Source organism: Onychomys torridus, chromosome 14 (assembly GCF_903995425.1).
Source record: "Onychomys torridus chromosome 14, mOncTor1.1, whole genome shotgun sequence".
Lineage (NCBI taxonomy): Eukaryota > Metazoa > Chordata > Mammalia > Rodentia > Cricetidae > Onychomys > Onychomys torridus.
Window position 1 is genome coordinate 38715040 of NC_050456.1, and position 25316 is coordinate 38740355.

At 45.6% G+C, this 25316-nt stretch overlaps 2 protein-coding genes across 3 annotated transcripts in view; one reads left to right on the forward strand and one right to left on the reverse strand.

Moving 5' to 3' along the window:
- Abhd12b (abhydrolase domain containing 12B) overlaps positions 1-13955 on the forward strand; it is a 30382-nt gene extending 16427 nt beyond the window's left edge. For both annotated transcript variants that reach the window (XM_036206663.1, XM_036206664.1), the window contains 6 exons: positions 338-375; positions 2106-2185; positions 11581-11663; positions 13044-13122; positions 13660-13778; positions 13893-13955. In XM_036206663.1, coding sequence (XP_036062556.1) covers positions 338-375; positions 2106-2185; positions 11581-11663; positions 13044-13122; positions 13660-13778; positions 13893-13920 — 427 coding nt within the window. In that variant the 3' untranslated portion in view covers positions 13921-13955. The remainder of the gene's footprint in view (positions 1-337; positions 376-2105; positions 2186-11580; positions 11664-13043; positions 13123-13659; positions 13779-13892) is intronic.
- Positions 13956-14532: 577 nt separating this feature from the next.
- Positions 14533-25316, reverse strand: part of Pygl (glycogen phosphorylase L) — a 34011-nt gene continuing 23227 nt past the window's right edge. Inside the window, exons 9-20 of the mRNA XM_036206523.1 lie at positions 24815-24907; positions 23860-24006; positions 23380-23543; positions 22813-22927; positions 22089-22190; positions 21827-21974; positions 21635-21693; positions 21389-21530; positions 20076-20283; positions 18781-18915; positions 18336-18402; positions 14533-14873 (exon numbers count right to left, since the gene is read on the reverse strand). Coding sequence (XP_036062416.1) covers positions 14706-14873; positions 18336-18402; positions 18781-18915; positions 20076-20283; positions 21389-21530; positions 21635-21693; positions 21827-21974; positions 22089-22190; positions 22813-22927; positions 23380-23543; positions 23860-24006; positions 24815-24907 — 1548 coding nt within the window. The 3' untranslated portion in view covers positions 14533-14705. The remainder of the gene's footprint in view (positions 14874-18335; positions 18403-18780; positions 18916-20075; positions 20284-21388; positions 21531-21634; positions 21694-21826; positions 21975-22088; positions 22191-22812; positions 22928-23379; positions 23544-23859; positions 24007-24814; positions 24908-25316) is intronic.

Sequence of the window (25316 nt, forward strand, 5' to 3'; positions counted from 1 at the left end):
CTCTCTCTCTCCAGAAATGGCAAGGGGGCCTCCCTTATACTCCCTGCCTAATCGTGACACCGATATCTATTCTGGATCAATCCATGAGAGCACTAAAGAAAAAGACCCTCAAATTAGTGTCTAGGGTACCCTTTGAAATTCTGTGCAAAATTAGGCGTCTGTCTGGGTTTTTGAGACAGAGGGCCCAGAGCTTTTGGCCAATTGCTGGTTCTGGGTTGTTGAGGCCACACTATCTACTCGACTGCCGTGTCTCACGCGTGCTGTCTGTGTCTCACGCGTGCTGTCCGTGTCTCACGCGTGCTGTCTGTGTCTCACGCGTGCTGTCACTGTTTTACAGAGTTGCAACAAATGCTGCGAGAGCGTTGGAGGCGAAAGGTAACGGGAAATTCTCAAATGGCGGGTTTGGGGCTTGCGGGAGACAAATGTAAAGTCGGGAGGTCCTGTGAGATTTGTGTACATACTGACCACAGACGCCGGTTTTGAAGGCTTTTTAGCCAGTGTAACTGCTGCTTTTCTGGGCTGTGAAATGAAAAAGAAACATTAAGGAAAAAGCTAAAATTACTTAGCTGAGCATGGTAGCACCCCCTTCCCCCCCATAATCCCAATGCTCAGGAGGCTGAGATAGCCTCAGCTACATAGCAAGTCTTTGTCTCAAGAGTCCTCTTCCTCACATGAGGTTAATTAAATCATAGGACAGGAAAGTAATATATTCCGAGAGGACAAAAATAGCCACACTGCCTTCTGCAGTCCATTTCCCATAATATTCCCGTCAGTGTTGGCCAAGGAGACCTGAGTGGAGTGTGTGTCAGATTCCGAGAATGTGGCTTGCTTGCTTTCTAACTGATTTTTTTTTGTTTGTTTGTTTTGTTTTTTGAGACAGGGTTTCTCTGTGTAGTTTTGAGCCTTTCCTGGAACTCACTCTGTAGACCAGGCTGGCCTCGAACTCACAGAGATCCGCCTGCCTCTGCCTCCCGAGTGCTGGGATTAAAGGCGTGCGCCAACTGATTTTATGAATGTCAGATCTCTGTAAATAGCTGTGAATAGGGCCTGACCATTTGTTTAAAGATTTTTAAAAAATTAGTATAGAAATGTTGGATGTAGAAACAAAAGACATGAAAAAAAATCAGTGCTTGCTATGAAATTAAAAACATCTCAAGATCAATCGCTTGTGGTTTTGTTTTGTCTGGCAGTTGCTTACAGATCCTGACTGCTGTTTGTCTACTTTCATGGAAAAACATGCCTGCTATCTATCTATCTATCTATCTATCTATCTATCTATCTATCTACCATCCTGTTTGTCTATCCATCCATCCATCATCCTATCTATCTATCTATCTATCTATCCATCCATCCATCCATCCATCTATCCATCTATATATCTTTCTGTCTTTTGTCTAAGGACCCACATCCTATGTGCTTATCCTGACACTCTAAGAGTTCTCACTTTGGACATGCGTTCTGTCCCCTGAACCTATGTGAGAAAGCCAGAATAGTGGTTCAATTGTGTGTGCAAATATATATAGACAGGGGCTCACTCTGTAAACCAAGCTGGACACATGCTCAAAGAGATTGCCTGCCTCTATTTCCCAGGCGCTGGGATGAAAGGTGCTTGCCACCATGCCCACTGTGGTGGCATACCTCTAGTCCCATCACTGGGGAAGCAGAGACAGGAGGATTACTAGGGTTCACTGGTCAGCTAGCTTAGCCTCATCAGCAAACTCTAGATCAATGAGAGACTCTATCTCAAAAAACAAGGTGGGCAGTTCTGAGCTTGGCCTCCACATTCATATGTACACATGAGTAAGATTGTTTGCATATGCATGTGCACTCACATGAACATTCATGCATGTGTGCATGCATGTGCGCGCGCACACACACACACACACACACACACACACACATACACACACTCGGTTCCTGCCCCAAGACTGCCCCCCAGGTATGGTGTGGAGTTCAGGAGCTTGCATATTAAAAACTTCACAAATGTTTTTCATATAGGCAGTTCATGTACAAGACCCCGAGGACCCCTTATCTAGGGAAGGTGGTATTTTGATATTTGAAGAGGAGAGTTGCTCATTTATTTTTTAATCGTTTTTATTTTCTAGGATGTCCTGTTGATGCCATTGTCTTAGAAGCTCCATTTACCAACATGTGGGTGGCGAGTATCAACTATCCTTTGTTAAAGGTGAGTCTCCCATTCCTCTTACCCTGTGTCAATGTGTACGTTGTTTCCATACCCAGGCATTTATAAATATGGCTCTTTTTTGTTTGTTTTGTTTTTCAAGACAGGGCTTCTCTGTGTAGTTTTGGTACCTGTCCTGGATCTCGCTCTGTAGACCAGGCTGGCCTCGAACTCACGGAGATCCACCTGCCTCTGCCTCCCGAGTGCTGGGATTAGAGTCGTGCACCACCACAGCTTGGCTGATTGTGGCTCATTTTTAAACGAGTTTTGTATGTTTCTGAGTTGTTCTAGCCTTGGTCAGTTTACTATGGAAGGCCTTTACAGGGCTTCCAAAAGACAGAGGGGCTGATTAAGTGAAAGATTTCTTTCCCCAAATTATATACATATATAATTATTTTAGTGCCTGCACTACTGGTTAGCACACATTTTATGATTTTAAAACTGACTAGACATAGATTTACTATGAGAATTACTCTTTTTTAAATTGAAAATAAAATTTTATACATTAGTTTCAGCTCTATGGATGCCAGCCATGTCTCTTTTACATTATTTTGTCATATGGAAGATTCTAGAAAAAGTGCCTTTACATAGTACTCTAGATATGGTCAACAGTCTTCTCAAGAAAGTAGAGCATAAAGATGAGTTTAAAAAATCTGTTCTGTATATTATCATACTACTACTGCTACTACTACTACTGCTACTACTATTATCTTTTTTGAGCGAGGTTTCATTTCACGGCTCAGACTGTACTTGAACTCACACTGAGTAGCCCAGACGGGTTTCCGACCAATGCCAGTCCTCTTGTCTCAGGCTCCCAGATTTCTGGAATTACAGTGTGAGCCACCATGTCTGACCCAATTCCCTGATTTTACACACTTCTCCAGGCCTAATTTTTGATTGCTTATAGTCACATGCCCAAAATGAATGTTAGCAGATGCGGGGTTAGCCGAGGAGTTTGAGGAAAGGCAAAGGGTTTAGAGGAGATACAGGCACACATTTTAAATGATTCCATGCTATAAGGCATCATAGGGGCATTTTAATCTGTTTATTTCTGAAATGTTTTGTGCCATAAGCCAGCACAGAGTTTTCTGAAGTTTGCATAAGTGTTTTCAGGGAGAGGGCAGCCACGTAGTGATACTATCCATGTGTGTCTTTCCAAGGAGTATAGTTTCATTTGAGCTTCTTATATGTAAGTATAACTACATAGCTTACATTCTACTTGCTTTTCTCACCTAATATCATACTTTTGAGATTTCACTCTGCATGTATAAAACTGTAGTGAGGTCATTCCCGTTGCTCTATGGTGTTCAGTATAATGCACATACCACCATTTATAGGTCCACCATGTTACTTATGAACATTCAGGTCACTCTCAGTGTGAGGCAACTTGTGACATTGTTATTGTGTACATTCTCTCTGCATGAGTGTGTGTGTATGTGTGTGTGTGTGTGTGTGTGTGTGTGTGTGTGTGTGTATATGTGTGTGTGTGTGTGTTTTGGGACTTGAACTTACGGCCTCACACATGCTCTACCATCAAGCTATGTACCTTGGTGTGTACTCTTACACTTGTCCTCCATTTTTTCTTACCTGTGTGTCTAGCCTGTATGTATGTCTATGCACCACATGCATGCAGTGCCTGCAGAGGCCAGAAGAGGGCACTGGATTGCTGGGACTGGAGTCACAAATGGTTGTGAGCTGCCGCGTAGGTGCTGGGACTGGGAAACTCAGGTCCTCTGGGAAAGCAGCCAGCGCTCTTCTGGCCTGCTGAGCCATCTCACTAGGCCCCACTTGTGTTCAGCTCGTGTGCAATTGTGTCTGTCGGTGAGCCTGAGGAATGAATTGCTGTGTGTGAGATTCTGCTGGGGCACTTACAGTGCTGGGTGGTTTTCAAACGTGACTTTACCCGCCTGTCTCCCACCAAGTGTGTGAGAATCTTAATTGTATCCAGGTTTGCACTGTGTTTGTCTGTCACCATAGTTTTGATGTGCGTTTCCCTGCTGAGTAAATGAGATTAGGCGTTGATACATGCTCATCGGCCATTTGGATAGATCATCTCTTATGGACTTGTTCATGTCTTTCTCCCATTCTCGAATTGAGCTGTGTTTTACTTGTGGAAGTTCTTCATAGATGCTAGCTAGCATGAGTCCTTAGGAAATTGTATTACAGGTAGATTTCAGTACTTTGCCTGGCCTTTTTTCTTCTGTAAATAAATCTTCCTAAACTTAATGTGGAACAATTCACCAATTTTTTTTTTTATGTTTATGCTTTTGTGTTTTGTACAAGAAAAATTTCCTTACCCAAATTTACCCAGACATTTCTCTATGCTCTTTTCTAGGAAATGTTTTATCTTTTATGTTAAAGGTTAGAGTTCACAGGTTTGGATGCTTGTGTCCATAGGCCCAGGACCACTTATAAAATGAACTTGCTCATTCTGCAGATCCAGTATTTACGTGTATTGGAGTCTATGTGTGGACATACATGTGCACGATTGGTAGATTCTCACTTCTCTTCACTGTCTGTCCATTCTCGTGACCATTACAACATTTTATCACTTTAGCGTATGATCTATCTTAAGGTTCTTCAGTTTTGTTCATGCTCAACATTGCCTTTGGTATTCTAAATTTTTTTCCTTTTAAATTTTTGTTTTATGTGTATGGGTATTTTGCCTGCATGTAAGCTTAATGCACTACATGTATGCTGTACCCAAGGAGGCCAGAAGAGGAAGTCATGGTCCCTGGGACTGGAGTAACAGGGTTGTGAGCCACCATGAGGATGCTGGGAACTGAACCTGGGTCCTCTTGCAAGAGCAACAAGTGCTCTTAACTTCTGAGCCATCTCTCTCGGGTTACCTTGGCCATTCTTAACCCTTTGTATTTCCATATATCTTTCAGAATACTCTTGTCGACTTGTACAAAAAATCTGGGATTTGGCTTGGGGACTGTATCCACGGATACCTTCCTAACACTGAGGATGCCTGAAGATGTTGCTGTCCTTTGATAGTTCCACATTTATGTTTGCTTGCTTGTTTAGCTGTCATTCAGGTTTCTTTAGCTTTTGCTTTCTAACATGTTCTGTGAGACGCTAACCCAAGGCAGGGCCTTTGTGTGCGGTGGACTGTGGGAGGGCGCCGGGGAAAGCCCCACAAGGGAGTGAAATGCTGGATTAGGACCGAGGGCAGCATGAGTCCTCAGGGGGAGTCAAGCTCCGAGGCACAGGGATGCCAGTGTCCTTCCTGCTGTCCCCACAGTAGAGAGTGGAGGAAGGACAGAGGCCCTGGCTTCTGTCTCCCAAGACAAGAGCAAGCGGCTGTGCGGTCCTGGCAGGCTGCAAACAGCAGGAGGCAGTTGATTTTGTCAAGTTTTCTAGTCCTCAGACCAATGCCTCCTGCTTCCTCAGTTCCTGCCCTTGCCTTATCTTCCAGGCCTTTTGGATCAGAACAAATGTATCATTTTTCTCTTCTTTGTATTTTTATCAATTCATTTTTTTTTAAAAATTTCATTAGATGGTATTTATTATTCATTGAACAATCTTTTGTTATTGTTCTTTTTTTCTTTTCTTTTCAAGACAGGGTTTCTCTGTGTAGCCCTGGCTATCCTGGAACTCATTCTGTAGACCAGGCTGACCTCTACCTCACAGAGATCCGCCTGCATTCCAAGTGCTGGGATTAAAGGTGTGCACCACTATGCCTGGCATCAACTAATAATTTATTTTGGGATTTATTCTCTAATTTATGTGTTAGGACATGTTCTACCTAAGCCTTACTTCTGAATCCCACGAGTTTTGAAACTTGATTTCATTGTCAGCTAGTTCAGGTGTTGGCAAGGCGGTTCAGTGGGTACGGACATTCATTGCCAAGCCTGGTGGATTAGTTACTTTGTTTTTGTTTTGTTTTGTTTTTATTATATTTTAGACACTTTGGCTATGATAAAACACTGTGACAAAAAGCAACTTGTGGAGGAAAGGGTTTATTTCATCTTACAACTTATAGTCTACCACTGAGGGCAGGAACTCAAGGCAAGAACTTGGAGGCAGAAGCTGAAACAGAGACCATGGAGGAGTGCTGTTACAGCCCAGAACTCCTGGGCTATAGTGGTTTACTTGCCTCAGCCTCCTAAGTAGTTAGGACAACAGGTGTATGTACTACACCCAGCTTTCCCCAACTTTTAAAAGTTTAATTTTAAATGGCATAAAGTTTGCAGATGTTTGTTGACAGTCAATGATAAACTCATGCCTCCACGACACTTCCTCTGCTTGTTGGGCAGCTCAGTAGCACCACCCTGTGGAGTCTGGGATGTTTGTGATCACGTGGCTGACTGGGTACTGCAATTGGCAGCTTGGGCCAGGACTGTCTGTATGGTCCATAGCTGGTCCAGGGAAAGATCAACATTCATAGTACTTACAGTTTCCGCTCCATGGGTACCACTTTTGCACCTCAGTACAGTTTAAAGTTGCAAACCAGGAGTCGACGGATGTAATTAGCACTCCACAACTTAGAGGTAAATTCTCCTGTAGGATTTCTCAGTCCTAAGAACCCTGGCTCTGGTGTCTGTCACTGCTCAGATTTGATTTTCTGAATCATCACTCACAGCTGGATAATTTTGGGCTAATTTTTTTCTTAATGTGCTAGTCATCTGTCTCCTCTATAAACTAGGATAAGAAAAGTGTATTCAAATCTGCTGTGACGGTTAAATTAATGAGCATACACACATACAGAAAGCAACTGCAGCCTTACCTGCATCAGTGGGTTAGGGCATCTGTTTCTCTCCACATGTGGTACCATCCCTTGATCATTACTGTTGAGTAAGCAACAGCATGATGTCACGTAAGGGGAGCTAGAGAAAGGCATAGATCCTCCGCCCCATGCTCTAGTTGGAGGGAGGACATGATGGAAGTCATAAATGACCACAGAGACTCACCCCTTCTTGTTCATTAGGATGGGGTAGGTGATGAGCATGGACTGTGAATCCAGACAGATGTGGGTTCAAATCTAGCCTCTGCCACTAGACCTGGATGACTCCCCCGGCCCCTGCTGCCACTGAAGTTGTCTCTTCCTCTGAGTCTCCCATTAAGAAAACAAAATTAATGTGGTTGATCATGCCTAATGCACAAGATCGTTACAAAAACAAACAAATTACGTAAGAGACGGCATGGGAAGTACCCTGCTGCTGGTTAGGATGCCGGCCATGCTGTTCCTTTCCCCACTCATTCTGTTTCAGAGTGAACTAAAAAGAGTATTGGGGAGAACACAGAATGGTAATTTCAGGGCAGGGAGAATGGAGAAAAGAGGATGGCCTTGTGCTCTGGTGTGTGTGTGTGTGTGTGTGTGTGTGTGTGTGTGTGTGTGTAGCTTACAGATAGCCCAGATCTAAGTGGATTTCCAGAAAACAAGGTAAAGCAACGAGGAACTAGGGGAGCATGAGGCTTTGAGCTCATGAGCCGGGTGGAGGCGGGCACAGGCGGAACCCTATCCGGGCACCTGTACACCTTCCACGCTCATCCTTTCCCGTCCTCCCAGCATCCCTCTCCGTGTGCAGCCCTTACCGCTGCTCATCGGTGAAGGGAAGCAAGGCCTAAAGGCCAGCCCACTTAGCACCGGCATCCTCTAAGTCCAGGCACTAAGCGGGACGTGAGCAGTCCTGGCGTGAAAGGCGGGGGCCAGCTGTGGATGGCTCACAGTTAAGCTACGAGTGAGTAGTTTAGCATATGATATGGCACCCATCCCCCCACCCCCGCCAAAGGTTGGAAAAGGCAGATTTCATGCCTTTGGCATTTTAAGAATGTTTATCTGCTACTATTACAGAAGAAAGGGGGAGGTAGGAAGACCAGTTAAGAGGCCTTTCTGGTCTGGACTGGTGCTAACCAACCATATGACCTTTTAGTCTCAAAGGGCATCTTCCCTGGTAGGGAGTGAGGGGTGATGGGAGATTGACTTGGGTCTGCTTTCTTCTTACTCCTTTAGAATTTGAGATGAATTGCTGAAGAGTTTCTTATATTGAACTCCCCCCCCCCCCCCCATGAGTTTCAGTTCCAGGAAGGAGGAAATCAGGAGACAACAAACAAGAAAAGAAACCTACTAACTTGCCCTTAGCGTGGACACGGAGGGAGAAGACAGAGGAGAGGCAGTGTGAGATCTGAATGGCCCACATCTGAGTGAAGATCATTCTCAGAGATCTGGAGTACATGCAGGCCAGGCACCTGAGCCACCAAGCAGGCTGCCAGAGCAGTAGGACTGTGCCCTATGTGTGCAACAGGCATCTGCTTCCTGGCGCTGGCCGCCCTGTCCTGGGCCAGTTTGCTAACTAAACTCCTTACAGGATTGTGAATCTCCTTCTAAAAGATCAGAAAAAGAAATACTTAAAACAATTGTGACATTTAGGAAGTCACTACTGTTCCCTAGTAGCACGCTCCATGTGAGAGGCTGTGTTCTCAATGTGAATGATCCCCCGCCCCCACTTTTTTTAAAAATGGGAAGCAAGGGCTGGCAAGATGGTTCACTGGTAAAGGTATGTGCTACCAAGTCTGATGACCTGTGTCTGATGCCCAGAATCCACAAGTTGAAGGAGAGAATCCATTCCTATAAGATTTCCTCTGAATTCCATGTGCGCCGCCCCCTGCCCCTCCCCCCCCACTCTAAATAAATGTAAAACCTTTTATTTTTTTAAAGATTTATTTATTTATTATGCATACAGTGTTCTATCTGCACATATCCCTGCAGGCCAGAAGAGGGCACCAGATCTTACTACAGATAGATGGTTGTGAGCCACCATGTGGTTGCTGGGAATTGAACTCAGGACCTTTGGAAGAGCAAGCAGGAAGTCATGCCCTTAACCTCTGAGCCATCTCTCCAGTCCCATTTTTTTTTTTGAGCTGAGGATCGAACCCAGGGCCTTGTGCTTGCTAGGCAAGCGCTCTACCACTGAGATAAATCCCCAACCCCCCCCCCCTTTTTTTTAAAGTATGTCACTGTGTACCTATAACATAAGCTTGAGTTGAGGAAGGAAGATCATGAGCTCAAAACCAGCCTGGTGTCATTGTGAAATTTCATCGAAAATTTGTGTGTGTGTGTGGTTTGCTGACCTGCCTATTCTGTGCCCATTTCTGTCTTTTGCAATGTCTTGCCTACTACATGGCATCCTTCCATCCTCCCCTCAAAGATATCGTAGGAGAACCTTGTGAGAGGCTACTGGGCTGTCCTTTGTAAAAATCTATTTTTTTTCCTTTTTTAAAGATTTATTTATTATGTATACAGCATTCTGCCTGCATGTATGCCTACAGGCCAGAAGAGGGCACCAAATCTCATTACAGATGGTTGTGAGCCACCATGTGGTTGCTGGGAATTGAACTCAGGACCTTAGGAAGAGCAGCCAGTGCTCTTTTTTTTTTTTTTAAATTAAGATTTATTTATTTATTATGTACATAGAAGAGGGCGCCAGATCTCATTACAGATGGTTGTGAGCCACCATGTGGTTGCTGGGAATTGAACTCAAGACCTCTGGAAGAGCAGCCAGTGCTCTTAACCACTGAGCCATCTCTCCAGCCCCCAGCCAGTGCTCTTCACCACTGAGCCATCTCTCCAGCACATAAAAATCTATTCTAAGAATGAAACCTGAAAATCAGGCCCACTGAGGAAAAATGACTGATAGTTTAAGGGACTCATGGGGATTTTTACATAAAAAGATTCATTCCACCTTCAGCAAATATTTATCAGACATCTATGATACACCAGGAGGCCTTCCAGATTTTGAGGGTAATGGAAGAAAAGAGAAATGTCTTGTGCACCCCACCCCCTCACCAGTGAAGAAATTATATCCTTGCAGAAGTAGAAGTTTAGCCCCAATAAGAGAATGCTGACTAGATGTAAAAGGGGTAGCATTGAGTCACAGGAAATGTTGAAGGCAAGACTTCATAGCTGGTTAGGAGAAACCTCTATTAAAAAGTGTCCTGAAAACATACAACAAGTAACATTACACAGACTGAACAGGTTATGTTTAGGAATATATTAGTATTTGTATAGTTAAGATTATACATACATATACATATATATAGTATTTACATATATATGCATGCAATAACAATTAGTGAAAAAAGAGGCCATGAATTTGAAGAAGAGTGGGAGGGTGGGTTTATAGGAGGGTTTGGAGGGAAGAAATGGAAAGGAGAAATGTTTTAATTAGGTTATAATCTCAAAAATTAAAAAAAATTGTATATAAAAGGAAAGAAGGAATCATCTCAGCTCAGACCCACTGAGGCAAAAATCTAGAGGTCTATGGCTGGGAGAAAGGCAAAAGTAAGGTGTTATGGAGTTTGTAATACTCTAGAAGCAGAAGGCAGCCAAGTCAGACTTAGCCAGTTAGGGGTTTAGTGACAAAGGTCTGGGGAACCGAGGCCACCATCCAACTCTGTAGGGCCTGAGAGGCCAAGGTGGTGTGTTTGGCTTAACCCAAGCATCCTTGGAGGGTGCCAGACTAAACAGTGCTAGGATCTGCTTTACGGAGGGTGGAGTGGAAATGGGAGCTGTCTAGGTCCAAAGGCAGAGTGGTTTGGGCTGGTGATAGTGGAGCCAGAGGACCAAGATTGGGTTTGGGATGCCGTTTGGGGGTACAGGAAGGAGGGGGAAGGATGCTGTGCTATACAGGGCTTTTGTCCTCTCTCCATGTTTTCAGTTAAAACATTTTAGGGCTTGCGAACTAATTATACGAGGACATGATCGCAGTATTGAAAGGTAGACTCAGCTCCTACTCTGTTTACTGTGTATTGCCATTGGAGGGGAAATTCAGTGTGCATAGAATGTTAGTTGCTGTATGTGGGGTCCTGTGGCTAGTGTCAAAATCTGAACTGTTTTTTGAAGCATCACAACAACACACCACTTTTAACCAGTTAGTGTTCAAGTCCTCTCAAACCCATGACCTGACTATCAAATCCCCTCAGCAGAACCGGTCTATTCCGAATACCACTCCCCAAACATTCTAGTTATGTCTGCTTGCATTAGAAGCAAATTCTAGATTTTGCTTATTACTACTCCTTTGAGTACAGAGGAATAAGAGCTTGACAGTCACATGTATTTGAAATGAAGCAATACAGGAAGATACAACCCAATGTTGACAGTGATTGTCTTCGAGGGCAGAACTGATACAGTGGCTTGGTTCCCTGCTCATTTCTGGTCTCCTCCTCCAAATTCGTCAATTGCAGGAACTACTGTTGAAGATCCAGAAGAGTTTTGAAAGTTTAGTGTGGCTGGAGAGTGGCTTTTCTATGACTGCTTGGAATTCATAAGGAGAGGGTGTAACAAGGTGTATGCCTGCTGGGGAAAATTGTTCTGAGACCTTGCAACCACATATTCTAGATGGCGGTGGGACCAGCGGTAACTTATATCTTTGGTTTTTCTTTTTTTCAAATAGATTTGCAAGAAGCTACCAAGATGTTTAAGAACACTTATGGACGCCCTTAAAGAAGACAAAATAGTCTTCCCTAGTGATGAAAAGTAAGCAAACCAAGATGCTTGCTCTTGCTCTTGGGTAACCGCCATGGCGTTTCTAGATGAGAACTCGGGGTACTTGAGAACCCGTGGTTCTGGCCTTCCTTCTCAGTGGGTTTCACGCTAGTATGGGCACTGGATCTGGAGCAGAGTTTGTACACATTTCAGGATCTCCTGTTCTCTGTGTGTATGAGTCAATGCTTGCTCCAATCCAGTACTTCTGACATCTTGAAGATGCATCTTTATGAGCCCTGTGTCAGGGTGCTACAGTCTAGTCTAACCGTCTATGGGGATCCCTGATTGCTAGGTCTTTATTCTCCATGTAGCCCAAACCCAGGTAATACCAACCTGCTGACCTGGCAATAGAGATGATGATTAAAAATAATTTAAGGCTGCTACCAAATAGGCAGTTGTTAATATATCCTTTTTCTTATTTTGGCACTCAAGGAAAGCTAGCATTCTGAGAAATAACCTCTAGTGATGAATTTGGAAGGATACAGAAGTATCTGAGTAAGCCCTGAGAATGGAAGGTTTTCTGCATGTCAGCAACCTTCTGTATTGCCAAACTGGGCTGGCCAGGTGGTTAATCACACCTAGGACTGCACATCCATCCTCCCTCCCTCTCTTTCTCTTTCTCTTTCTCTGTCTCTGTCTCTGTCTCTGAGACAGGATTTCTTTGTGTAGCTTTGGAGCCTGTCCTGAAACTCACTCTGTAGACCGGGCTGGCCTCACACTCTACTTTTATGGGGAGTAGTAAATAAATTGCTACAAGAAGGTCTCAGGTTCTGTGATAGTTTTTTTTTTTTTTTTTTTTGAGTTATCTTGTTGTGTAGACTTAAAAGATTTATTTTAATCTTATGTGTGTGGGTACTTTGTCTGTACACCATGTATGTATAGTAAGTACCCAAGGAGGCCAGAAGAGGGTGTCAGATCCCCTGGGACTGGAGTTAGAGATGGTTGTGAGCTGTTATGTAGGTCAACTGGAGGAAGCCAGTGCTCTTATCAACTGCGCTATCATCTCCCTACTTTGTAGACTTTTAATTAGAATACTTCAGGCATTCCACAATGAAGTATAATAAAGAAAAAGATAAGGTCTACAAATGCCATGCAAATCCATTATTTCAATGTGTATTTTCTTCAGTATTATTAAAATTCACATAGAAGTGATTAATTATTAATTCAATTCAATTGGATGAGCAAATCAAACAGAGGAAACATGGGTGGGAGATAAAGAGGTTACTAGGTGAAGCTGTGACTCCTTGGAAGGAAGATTTTATTTTATTTTATTTTTTGTGCTTTGGGCAAACATCGTATGTCACTAGAAGCGTGACTTGGGAGCTCAGGATGAATCCTTAAACTGGGCCTTTTTCTCCCATCTGCTCCTAGTGTGAAGTTCCTGTCCTCTCCGCTTCTCATCTTGCATGGAGAAGATGACAGAACGGTGCCGCTGGAGTGTGGAAAGCAGGTAGCCCAAGAGTCCTACCATTTTCCTCATCTAGCTAACCTTTGACTAGCGCTTAAAGGTCTCTGACATTAGAGGGCCTGCCCTACACTCTGTGAGTCAAGTTCCCCCATCTATACAATGAGTGTCAGTGCCCTTAGCAGCTTAATTTAAAGGCGTTTGGAATGTAGGCGTAGACGTTGGTCCCTTACCTGGGGTCTGTGGCTAAGTGGGATCCCCCATGTTACCTCTAATGATGTTTTCCTTTAAACAAAGCTGTGCTGGAGTGGGCCCACAGCAATTCTGTGAGCCTTTGCAGTGAGTTGTGGCGAGAGGAAGTATGGGTTCATTAGTATTTTCCACTAGTCATGATTGTTCTGGTCCTTAACTGTAGAAACAGCCAGCCATGAACCCTGGGGCGGGGTGGGGGTAGGGGGTTGCGGATCTCTAGGGTCTGACTTGATGACAGACTCCCCAAGTTCCTTTCCCTTTTAGGAAAGGCAGACTAGGGCATCTGTGGCTGGGTATCACTGCCTTCGACTGACTTTGCTTCTCTTGCAGCTCTACGAAATCGCACGCAGTGCCTACAGGAACAAAGAGAGGGTCAAAATGGTTGTCTTCCCTCCAGGCTTCCACCACAACCTTCTCTGTCAAAGCCCCATGCTGCTGAGAAGTGTGAGGTGAGAACTCCTCTTGCTAATTGTGCCTCAATTAGCTGTACCGCAAGGGGCGATCAGGGCAAGTGCTGAGTTATTCAGACCAAGTGTGAGCTGACCTATGTCCTCTTTCTGCAGAGACTTCCTGAGCCAGCAGTGGGCATGAGCGCTGGGAGGAGCAGAAATCTCCAGAAGATGTGGTCCAAATGGCACTCGAGCTGTGTGGTTTCTTTATGCAAAATTGCACTGGGCTACTTGGATGAACGGAAGCCCCTGATACATCCACCTGCCATTTGAATAAAGAAAGCTGCAAGAAATGGTCTTTAGTTCATCATCGCCTGACTTGCTGATCATGCCAAGTCCTCATTGTGGAGAATCAGAATTTAATGTGATCTGATCTCATCTATAAATGCCCACGTATGAAACCTGCTGGGGATATTTGTGAGTAAGGTGGCTGCTGGTGTCTGAACGTCAGTGTCTGCGGAGACGGGATGAGAGGGTGCCGTTTAGGAATCGGAGAGTGTTTCTCAGCAGACTCTGAACCTGGACTTCACTCATCTTCAGAGTTGTGAGACTAAATTTACGTTGTTTGTAAGTTATCTAGATTGGCACCTTCTGTTATGACAGCTTGAAGGGACCGAGACAGCAGCCTGGAGCTTGAACGCCAACAGTAGGTGGAAATATTTTACCTTAGTTCTTTTAAATGGCATTAAGCAGTTCCAAGCAGTTTTCCAGCTCTCTGATTACTTCTGAGGAAAGTAATTCTAGCACGCTCCTGTTCAACAACTGGAAGTCGACATTTTATTTTTAGCTCTAATACATCCATACATTTTCCTTTCCCATTCCCAGAGACACTTAACTAATTATTCAATAACAAAACAGAATCAACGAAGCTATAAAAACATTCAAGTTCAGTAAGAAGTCATTCCCTTCTGAGAGATGTGTCACTGTTCACTCCCCATTGATCCCCTTGCTAGACTCATTGGACAGGGAAATCTTCAGATCCGAAGGTTCCATGTTCCAGATGTCCTTGGCGTATTCCTTGATGGTGCGATCACTGGAGAATTTCCCCGAGGCAGCTATGTTTTTGAGTACCATTGTGTTCCAGGCTTTTTGATTCTGTGAATGACATAAATACATCCAGTCCAGGGCCTGTGTGCCTGGCAAGCTTCGACAAACACCAGGCCTTACACACTTCACAGAGGAAATGACAGGGACAAACCAGAACAATTTGTAAATGCATTTGCTCTGCATTTTCTTCATATTCAGGGTATATATTTCTCTTGGGGGATGAAAAGGTAATTTTTCATTTTAAGGGAAACCATGGGCATGGCGTGGTGGTAGATGCTTGTCATCCCAGCCTTTGAGTGGCTAAGGCAAGAAGATCTCAAGTTCAAACCCAGCCTGGGCTACATAGAGAGAGAGAGAGTGAGAGAGGGCAAGGAAGCAAGTGAGCAAGTGAGAGTATGAGCATGCAGAGGGGTGTGTGTGAGGGGCAGGGAGAGGGAAGGGGGCAGAAAGGGGGAGAAGGGGCAGAGATGAGGGGGAGAGAGGGGAGGGACGAGAGGGAGGAAGAGAGAATGAAAATCTGTGGATGGGAATTCTCTAATTGGTCATCTGGCTAGGGTTCCAGTGTTTTTAGCATGTAAGACATATTTTCCATGCGTTATTACTAGGATGGAGAGATGGCTCAGTGGTTAAGAGCACCTGTTAACTCTTTTTGAGGACCTGAGTTCAGTTCCCAGCACTCCTACTGAGTAGCTTAACACTGCCTGTAACTCCAGGTCCAAGGGATCCTGTTACCTCTCCTGGTCCCCATGGGCACCTGCACACACTTGGCATCCACTCACATAGACACACATAAATAAAACAAAGATAAATGGAATAACCTCTCTTCTACCAAAAGGGGGAGAAAGGGACTAATATTCATTATCTGTGAGAGGACATTTGAAGAGGTTTAACCTATTGCTGGGGATGTCTTTCTGTATGCTGTGAATGTGTTGCTCTGATTGATTGATAAATAAAATGCTGATTGGCCAATAGCCAGGCAGGAAGTATAGTATAGGTGGGATAAGCAGAGAGGAGAATGCTGGGAAGTGGAAGGCTGAGTCAGGAGATGCTGCCAGCTGCTGCCACCATGAGAAGCAAGATGTAAATTACTGGTAAGCCACAAGTCATGTGACAACTTATAGATGAATAGAAATGGGTTAATTTATGATATAAGAATTAAATAACAAGAAGCCTGCCACGGCCATACAGTTTATAAGTAATATGTCTCTGTATGTTTACTTGGGTCTGAGCGGCCACAGGAGCCGGGTGGACATGGGAATACATCGGCTATAACCCATGACTCAAAAAGTTTGGAAAACAGTGACTATTAGCAGTCACTAAAACAGTGCCGTGGCAAGCTTGGCTGACCCACTTAGCTTCCCTTGTTCCTTTTGAAGACCTTTGCCTCATCAGGTTTGTTCTGAATCCCCACAGCTCCACTGGGGTTTCAAAATAGGGTGAACTAAGGTTTCATTCTCAGTCAGAAATATTTCAAAATTTTACATTTTTGTAAAAGAATATAAAAATGCATTCAATTTACAGCTTATTTTTTTAGAGATCTCTATGAGTTTATTGGATGTTATTCAAAGTTGTTAACACACATTAGGAAAATTAAAAAAAAAAAGAATTAAGCTATCATCATACCCTAAGCTATGCCAAAGTGGAACATGGCAGGTTACTCCAGCTTAGAGACTTCTACATAAAAATAAAAACAAGCAGGTTGGGGATTTAGCTCAGTGGAAGAGCACCTAGCAAGTGCAAGGCCCTGGGTTCGATCCTCAGCTCAAAAAATAAAAAAATAAAAACAAGCCAGGTGGTGGTGGCACATACCTTTAATCTCAGCAGTTGGGAAGCAGAGGTAAATGGATCTCTGTGAGTTCGAGGCCAGTCTAGTCTACAGAGCAAGTTCCAGGACAGCCAGCGCTGTGCAAAGAAACTCTCTCGAAAAACCAAAAACCAAAAACCAAAAGCCAAAACAAAAACACCAAACACACACAAAAAAAACTACCACCACCACCACCAATAACTGAAGTGCATGGTAGGCTTCCTAGCCACATAAGTCATGTTTACCAACCCTCAGCAATGCAATTACTGTAAAAAGCAGAAGCTGCAGTTTGAAGTACAAACAGGCAGGTATGAAGGAAATGCTGCACTCCTGATGGACAGTCTCTGGATCCATTTCTCCAGGCAGCTGCTCTCTTTCCCCTGAGTTCCTGGGGCTGCCTGGGCTGGTCTCATCCATGCTCAGGAAGTGGCCAGTGAGGTGCTTAGCACCAGCAACACTTCCTTCACTGTTCACAGCTGCTGACTGGAACTTGGGTGTAGGCTCCCTCAGGAGATTCGGCTGACTCTACCTAGAAGGTGAGGGCTGGCTGCAAGGCAGCACAGGCTTGGCAGGGGCTCATCTCACAACGCCAGAGGGCTGCCAAGGGTGGCTGCATGTTGCATGTGCTAACCTGGCCTGTTAGCTGCCCTGAGAAAGGAATGGGAAAGAATGTTCATGAAGCCCACCTGGAGTCTCAGCTCAGAGCTTGCTCTTCTGGTAATCCTCCTATGCTTTTTTAGAGACATGCCTGGAGGGGTATTTGACAATGTATAACTGCATGTGGAGACTTATTCATAGCTCTATTTATTTATTTATTTTTGGCTTTTTGAGACAGGGTTTCTCTGTGTAGTTTTGATACCTGTCCTGGATCTCTCTGTGTAGACCAGGCTGGCCTCGAACTCACAGAGATCCACCTGGCTCTGCCTCCCGAGTGCTGGGATTAAAGGTCTGTGCCAGGCAATCATATATACCCCTCTCTTCCTTCTGTATGTTTATATTCTAGTGATCTGGCCCTACCACAAGAGTGGTCCAGGGGAGGTATTTATTTTTCAATTTTCAGAGAATACCAGGTCAGTTCTTATGCAACTAAACTGTGGCTCGGCCTTGTAATAATCTTGGCAAGTGTTTCAAACATCGATGGCGAATTCTACCCACCGCTAGTCAGAATTGCTGTGGGTGAAGGGTACGTTGTCACCTGTAATTTGAACCAGCAGCCTTGGCAACTGTGATGTGAAGTTCTGGTTAAGAAACCTGGGGTTACAGGCTGCTTGAGGGGAGAGGGGCAGAGCTCAGCATGGAGAGGCCCCTCACACCTCTGAGGCCTGCATCCTGAGCTGCTGGGACAGGCCTGCTACACAGTAGTGCTTGATGAATAGAAATCACCAGTGATTTCCTTTTTAAAGTAGAGCCATGAAAACTTTTACAACTGTTACTGAAATCTCAGATTCCAGTATTAGGAATAGCCCTCCCGGTGTGTCTTGTAAACAGGAAAAAAGACAGATTTTGGTTTGAACTTTGCAGATGTTCTTCTTTCTGTGGTGCCATGGGAGGAAGGTGTCAAACTCAGAGCCTTGCATGTGCTAGGTAAGAACTCTACCAAGCTTCTCTAGGGTTGATTGGCCAATGGGGCTCTGTTATTTAGATTTCACACACAAAAAACAATTAATGAACCTTAGCAGCCTATGTAAAATGCATCCCATACTCACCATATACAGCTGGCTGACTTTTTCTTGACACTTGACGTAGGCCTCGTAGTCCGCAAAGACTTTGAATCTGCATTTGTTTTTTTGGTATGGGTGAGGTTGGAAGGAAAACAGAATAAGTTCATGGGCAGGATTCCACTTTAAATCTGCTTTTGCTGACTGTCAAGATGCCTAGCTTACCAACAAGAATGGCCACCGTTTTGTGGTTCCCGTATGCAACTATGTCTCACATCACGTGTATGTATGTGAGAGCTGAATGGATCAGTGGGAAGAGAAAAAGGACACAAGATTTTTGTCTTATTCTCAAGCTTAAACCATTTGTGGAGGGTGCCCCGCCCCCAACCTGACGACAGCCAATCAGATCACAGGTCCATGAGTGGGCTGCGGCTAGTCTGAGATGTTTCTGTTCCCTTTCTCACGCATCCAGTCAGACCATGGAGGAACCCACCTGTCATGATAAAACAGCATGTTGATAATGTCTTTGAAGAGCTCAGGCTGAGTGGGTGAGAAGAAGCCATTGTCAATTTGGTCAACGGCTAGCTTCAGTTCCGGAAGGGCCTCATAATATTCTTTTGCCTCATACCTGTAGTGAAGGGTGGGTGGATGGAGAAAGAAAAGGCTGTGTTAGTGTGTGTGATGAGCAGCACACCGGATACCTCATTCGCTGTAAAATACACACAGACACCAGCGTTTTTACAAATCGTTATGGATTTTTAACATGGGTATAACATTAGATCCTAATTTATCCCTTTCCAACGGACTCATTCCTTACAATCAAAAGCATTAGGGACAGTAGACAATGGAAACTCTCGTCTAATCTGATAGAACATGGTAAGGTTTATTTTAAAGTGGGTGATGACTCTAAATAGCGCGGTGTGAAGGGAACTAGCTGCTTTCTTTGGACCCATAAAACTTTTGGATTCATAAAAGTTGATGCTACTGAGTGAAACTCACTTCTAAGGGTCAGAACGTATATTTAATGAATCTCCTGGAGCTCCATTGGGTTCTTGCTTGAACTCAGGTTGATCTGGAGGTTCCAACCCCCATTGAGGCTTCGGTAACCGTCACGCCTACAAGGCGGGGCAAAGGGAGGACCCTGGAGACCTGGGATCCTGATGTGGGGGCTTGCTCGGTTCCTAGACCTCTGGAGGTAGACGGAGCAGAGTTCTCCAGAGAACACCGCCAGACTGTGCCACACCTTTCCCAGACCCTGTAAACTATCCCTTCACTTGTAAGTTACCTCACAAAATAAACCTTCCTTTTAACTACATGGAGTGGCCTTAATAATTTCACCAATAAAACCCAACTAGACATGAAGTGATAACAGACGTTGTTGGGGCACACCTCTGTTTACCCTCCGTCACGTTTTGGTCTGTCACTTAAAGGAGCACCAGGTATTGGTTTATCTTACTGACAAAAACATCCAAGCAGATATTGCTTCCTCTTTTGATCAAAGAAAAAAAAAATCACGGACACAGGAAGCGGGAAGGCTCACTGAGCTGCTGTGGCTGGTATCCATAGCAACTTGCCCATGTATCTGTCCTAAGCATCCTTTAGTTACAGTGGCTGAGTAACTAAGGCTAGCTGTGGTTAGGAGAGCCTGCCTCCTCATGGGAGCTGTTCTGTCCCTACATCTCATGAGATCAGTCATCAGTCATGCCTGCATGAGTGAGCAGTAAGCCCTTGGAGATAATGTCCCTTCCTGGGGGTGACCTGCTCAACAAAGGGGAGTGACTTTCTCACCCTTTCTTGTCCAAAGCAGCCACGTCATCTATCCTCATGCCAAAGATGAACAGGTTCTCTTCTCCGGCTTCCTCTGCCATTTCCACGTTGGCCCCATCCATAGTCCCGATGGTCAGGGCCCCGTTGAGCATGAACTTCATGTTGCCGGTCCCGGAGGCTTCCGTGCCTGCCGTGGAAATCTGCTCGGACAGATCTGTGGCTGGAATGACTGTAACCAGACCATGTCAATGTGGTGATTCTCTCTCTGGATCCTAAATTTTATGTGAGCATTGATCTAGCTGGCCCGTTGTTGACGATGAACATGTGCATACCCTGGTACTTCCTCTGTGGTATAGAGAGAGAGAGCTCACTTTCTCCTTGACCCAGGCAGCTACTATGTACCCTTATGTACCTGTGTGCTAATCACTCTTTCTTGGTCAAAAACTTTCAAGAGTGTCTACTGGCTCTGAGCTATAAGCTGGGCATTATCTTTTTCCCTGAATTGTTCCATTTCTTCCCTTGCTCCTTTCCCTGACTGCAACTGAGTTGTTTTGTGCCTGGGGCTAGACATTCAGACTCTGCCCCTTCAGCCTCATGTACACTCAAATCAGATCTGCCCGAACCTCCAACCGATTCACCAGAGGTCAAGCCTGAGTCAGCCTTATTTGTCGATTAGATTTGTGCTCATTTGTATTTTTAGGAACCTGGCTCCTTTCTCTTCATGCAGAGGCATGTAAGCAGTAACCCCATGGGACCCCAAAATACCACAAAGAGAGAGTTGACTTTTACTTCTTTCATTCTGGGAAGTAGGTGCATACACGGTTGGCCCTGGCTGGTGGGTGGCTTCTCTGCCGGTATGAATTGTGAACAAAGAAAGGTCCCAGCGGCAAAGAAAGGGACACCGGCTCCCTGCCTGCTTGCCCCTGTGTGGGAATGCCGTGTTTGATTCTAGAGTGCACATCTAAGCCTCGAGCTTTGGCAGCACCTTGTCTGTCCTCATTCGCTGTCACACCGGGAACAAATGACAGTCCTTCCTCCCATGCAGTCACGAGAATCCTCTGAGAGCTGGGGAGCTGGTGTGCTCTTTGTAAAACCTGGGTTGGCAGCTGAAGACCCTTCCTCCCATTTGCAGAGGACCCTGGCCAAACTTCAGCATCTCCACCATCACAGGCTCCCCAGTCGTAGGGACCACTTGTGAATGCGATCGTGTGACAGCAACCTCATGGCCGTCTTAGAGGTCTCTATTTTGCCATCTGTCATGTCGCTAGCTCCCTGGAGTCAGTCTGTCCTGATCAAGCCCCGCTCCTCCCCATGCCTGGCAACGAGGACACTACCTTTTTCAGCAAGCGACACTCTGTAATTCTCCAGGAAGATGACTTTCAACTTGCTGCCCACCATGGGGTCATTGTTCACCACTTCTGCCACGGAGGTGATCAGCTTTATGATCATTTTGGCCATGTGATATCCCGGGGCAGCCTTGGGGAAGAACAGCAGTGTGAGGAGAGAAGGACCCATGGATGAAGAAGGCACGTAGCAAGAGATTAGACCCCTTAAGTCCCCACGAAATTCAGCCAACTTACTTTGCCACCGATTATGACTGTCCTTGGCACAAATATCTTCTTAGGGTCTTTCTTGATGCCTTCAAAAGATGGAGATATAGATGGAATGAATGATGGCTGCTGTGGAGATACAGGGACCTACCTCGAGGCTGTTGCTTCCACTCCCGGAAAGGGTTACGGGGACGGGGCGTGGTGAGCTTCAGGGACACTCACGATTGTACATGGTGATCACATGCAGGCAGTTCAAGAGCTGCCGTTTGTACTCGTGGATCCGCTTCACGTGGACGTCAAACATGGAGGAGGGGTTGATCTTCACCTTGTACTCCTTCTCCAGGAACTGGGAGAACTTCAGCTTATTTTCCTGTGGAGCGTGAACAGGTCAGAGCCCCCCTCAGTTGGAAGCCTTGGGTGTCTGCTGGAACCCACAGCCCTCAACTCCAAGGTGAGGGCAGAGAGCCTCCTCTGGCACACTCACCTGCTTCACTTTGGCTATTTCCCGGAGGAAGATGTCATCACTCACGAAGCTGTGGAGCTTCGTCAGCTGGCTCAGGTCCTTCACATAGTCTTCTCCAATTTTCTGCCGATTTAGGGGAAAAGGTGATCTTAATTTGAGCCAGTAATCACGCCTGTCACGGTAAGTGGTTGATACCATGGTTTATTTCACTCACAAGAGAGGGTAGGCATCCTACGTGGCAAGAACTTTAAATGTAAGAACTTTACATACAAGGGTGACCAAGAACCCAGGTCCTGTTCTGTTTCGGCGCTTCATTATCCTGTTACTCGTGGACACCCTGTTCCATCCGTGGGTCACACAGATACTGTTGGCCATGACTAGTAATGTAACTTGTACAACCCTTGTTCAAAATGAAAGAATTTCAAGATGGGGGCCGAAGGGATGGCTCACATACTGCTCTTGCAGGGGACCTGAGCTTGGTGGCTAGCACCCATATGGGGAGGCTCACAACTGGCTGCAACGCCAGCTTCAGGAGATATGACACCCTATTCTGTCTGCTCTCTAAGGGCACCTGCACCCACGTGCATATACTCCCCCCCCCCATAAACGCAAAACTAAAATAATAAATGAATGAATGAAGCCACTTACTCGGAAGCCAGCCCGGCCACAGGTAGGGTGTATGACACCCCTGTGACTTCATTTGCTGACCCCATCCCCACCGGCCTCCCTCGGGGCCTCCTTTTACCTCTGCTATCAAATCAGCCAGCCCTGGGTTGCAGAGCAGGAGCCAGCGCCTCGGGGTGATGCCGTTGGTTTTATTCTGGAACTTGTCTGGTTCCAGTTCACTGAAGTCCTTGAACCTGGTGGAGACAGAAGACACACACGGCTGTCTCGCCCTGAAAGGGGCAGAGACCTGCTCGCCAGGCAAAGGTCAGAGTTAGAGTCAGGGATCCAAGCGGAGGCTCGGGGAAAGTAATCGAAGGGGAAGGGAGAGGTTTGGCAGCAGCTATGGCGGCCACTTTAGAGAGAAGAGACTCATTTGCAATTCAGAACAGTCGCCCCAAATCCAGCCACCTCCATCTGACTTCCTGGCTGTGACAGATACCAAGTTTTCAGCTGAACAGTTCATGTAAATCCAGAATTAGGGTGGTACAGAGAAGGCATTTTTGTTTTGCTTTCGTTTTTAAGTTCTCTCTATACAAGACAGTTCTTGAAAGCCTTTCCCGGGCCCTTTCTCCTCTGGAAGCAAAACCGATGCTAACTGGCGCCATTGCTCTTGAGGATCTGGGTTGGGCCTAACACTGTCACTCACACTTGGGTCTTCACGATGTCAGAGTGGATCTTTGCTACGCCATTCACCGCGTGGCAGCCCACGATGCAGAGATGGGCCATGTTGATCCTTTTGCCTCCCTCCTCTTCGATTAGAGACATCCTCCGCATGCGGTCGATGTCTTTAGGGAACAAGGCCACGATTCTCTAGTCAAAGGAAGACACAGATCTTGCTGGCCGCTGGGGTTTTAAAGCAGTCCCCAGAAGCCACTCCTGCCCCAAGCAAAAATCTCTGATGGAGGGAGAAGAGCTTCAGGGAGAGCAGAGCTAGCTGTGGAGATACCAGCTCTCCATCTACACTTTCAAAAGCACAGGTTTACCAGAGCCCCACCCAGACTTGAATGCTTTCTTCAATGACTGGAAGATGCCAAGGCCTCGTTTAGGAAGGGAGAACATGGTGGTGATCTAGCATACAGTACAGCCGCATTCTCCTGAGAGGCAGGCATCTTTCAGAATGACTTACATCTAAATGCTTCTGATTGATCTCATAAATGATCTGCAAGTGTCGAGGTAGCAGCTTCTCCACCAGTTCCACCGGCCAGCGCTCCAGGGCCTCCGGGAGCACCGTGTGGTTGGTATAGGCGAAGGTTTTCTTGGTGATCTCCCATGCCTGCAGGAAGAAAGGGTTGGTTTCTGTCCCTTCAGGGCATGCCCCCACAGAGCTAAGCACTTCTCTCAACACCCACTATGTGCCACGGGTGTTTCTGAATGTGCATAGGCAGGCACACTCAATTCACTGATGCACAGGATGCTTAAAATTCTGCATTTTCAAAGAATGCTGAAAATGTCCCCAAGCTGGGGACATCGCTTAGTCACTGAAGGGCTGAGGCAGAAGCATGAGGATCTGAGTTTGGTCCCCAGCACCCCTATAAAACAGCAAGAGCATGGGAATGGGGAGACAGGAGGATCCCTGGGCTCACCGACCAACCTCCTAGCCTATGTGACAAGTCCCAGCCTACTAAGAAACTTTGTCTCAAAAAAACAAGGTGGATGGCCCTGAGGAACAACATTCAAAGATGTCCCCCCGCCTCTACATACAAGCACGTGCACCCCACCCCCTTACACATACAAATGCTGGCTCCCAAAGCTAGGGGGTGCTTTTAGTTAGCTGTCTTCTGGTCTACAAAATCCAAATTTCAAATCTTTTGAGAAACAAAGTATGTTCAACACAACATAACCCTTAATGCAGCTACTGGCCTGCCTCCTGCTGTAATTGGAGCTAGTTAGTTCTTAGTTTTATTTCCTGTGAAATGCTGAGGATAGAGACATGTTGGCATTGGGACAAAATACACCCTTCAACTGTGAGAATCTAGCCACAGAAACCTATTTTGAACAGAAGAAACAAAGGAGCTTTTCAGGAGTCCCTCAACCCAGATACTCTGAATGGTTTCAAGACAAAGATGCCGGGCTATCCAGACCTTGGACCAGGGCAGTTTTTCAATATCCACAAAAATCCTCATCAGCTCAGGGATGGCGAGTGCAGGGTGTGTGTCATTCAGCTGGATGGCTACCTGGGTAGAGAGAAGACATCGATAGGTGAATGATGGCCCAGGGTCTGGCTTCCTGTCCTCACCAACATCTGGAAGAAGCACTAAACCAGCTGTTCTCAACTGATAGGGTCACAATGCTTTTGGGGGTTGCATATCAAATATCCTGCATATCAGATACTTGCATCACAATTCATAACAGTAGCAAAATCACAGTTAGGAAGTAGTAATGAAATAGTTTTACGGTTGGGGGTCACCATGACATGAGGGACTGTGTTAAAGGGTCGCAGCGTTAGGAAGGATGAGAACCATGGCTGATCAAACAAACCTCCCGCGTCCTGGGAAATGCTTGAATGAAACATGTACTCTGCCAGCCTGACATTCCAACCACTCAGAGACGGTAGCTCTGATGGATGTCCTCCCCGTGGGCCTC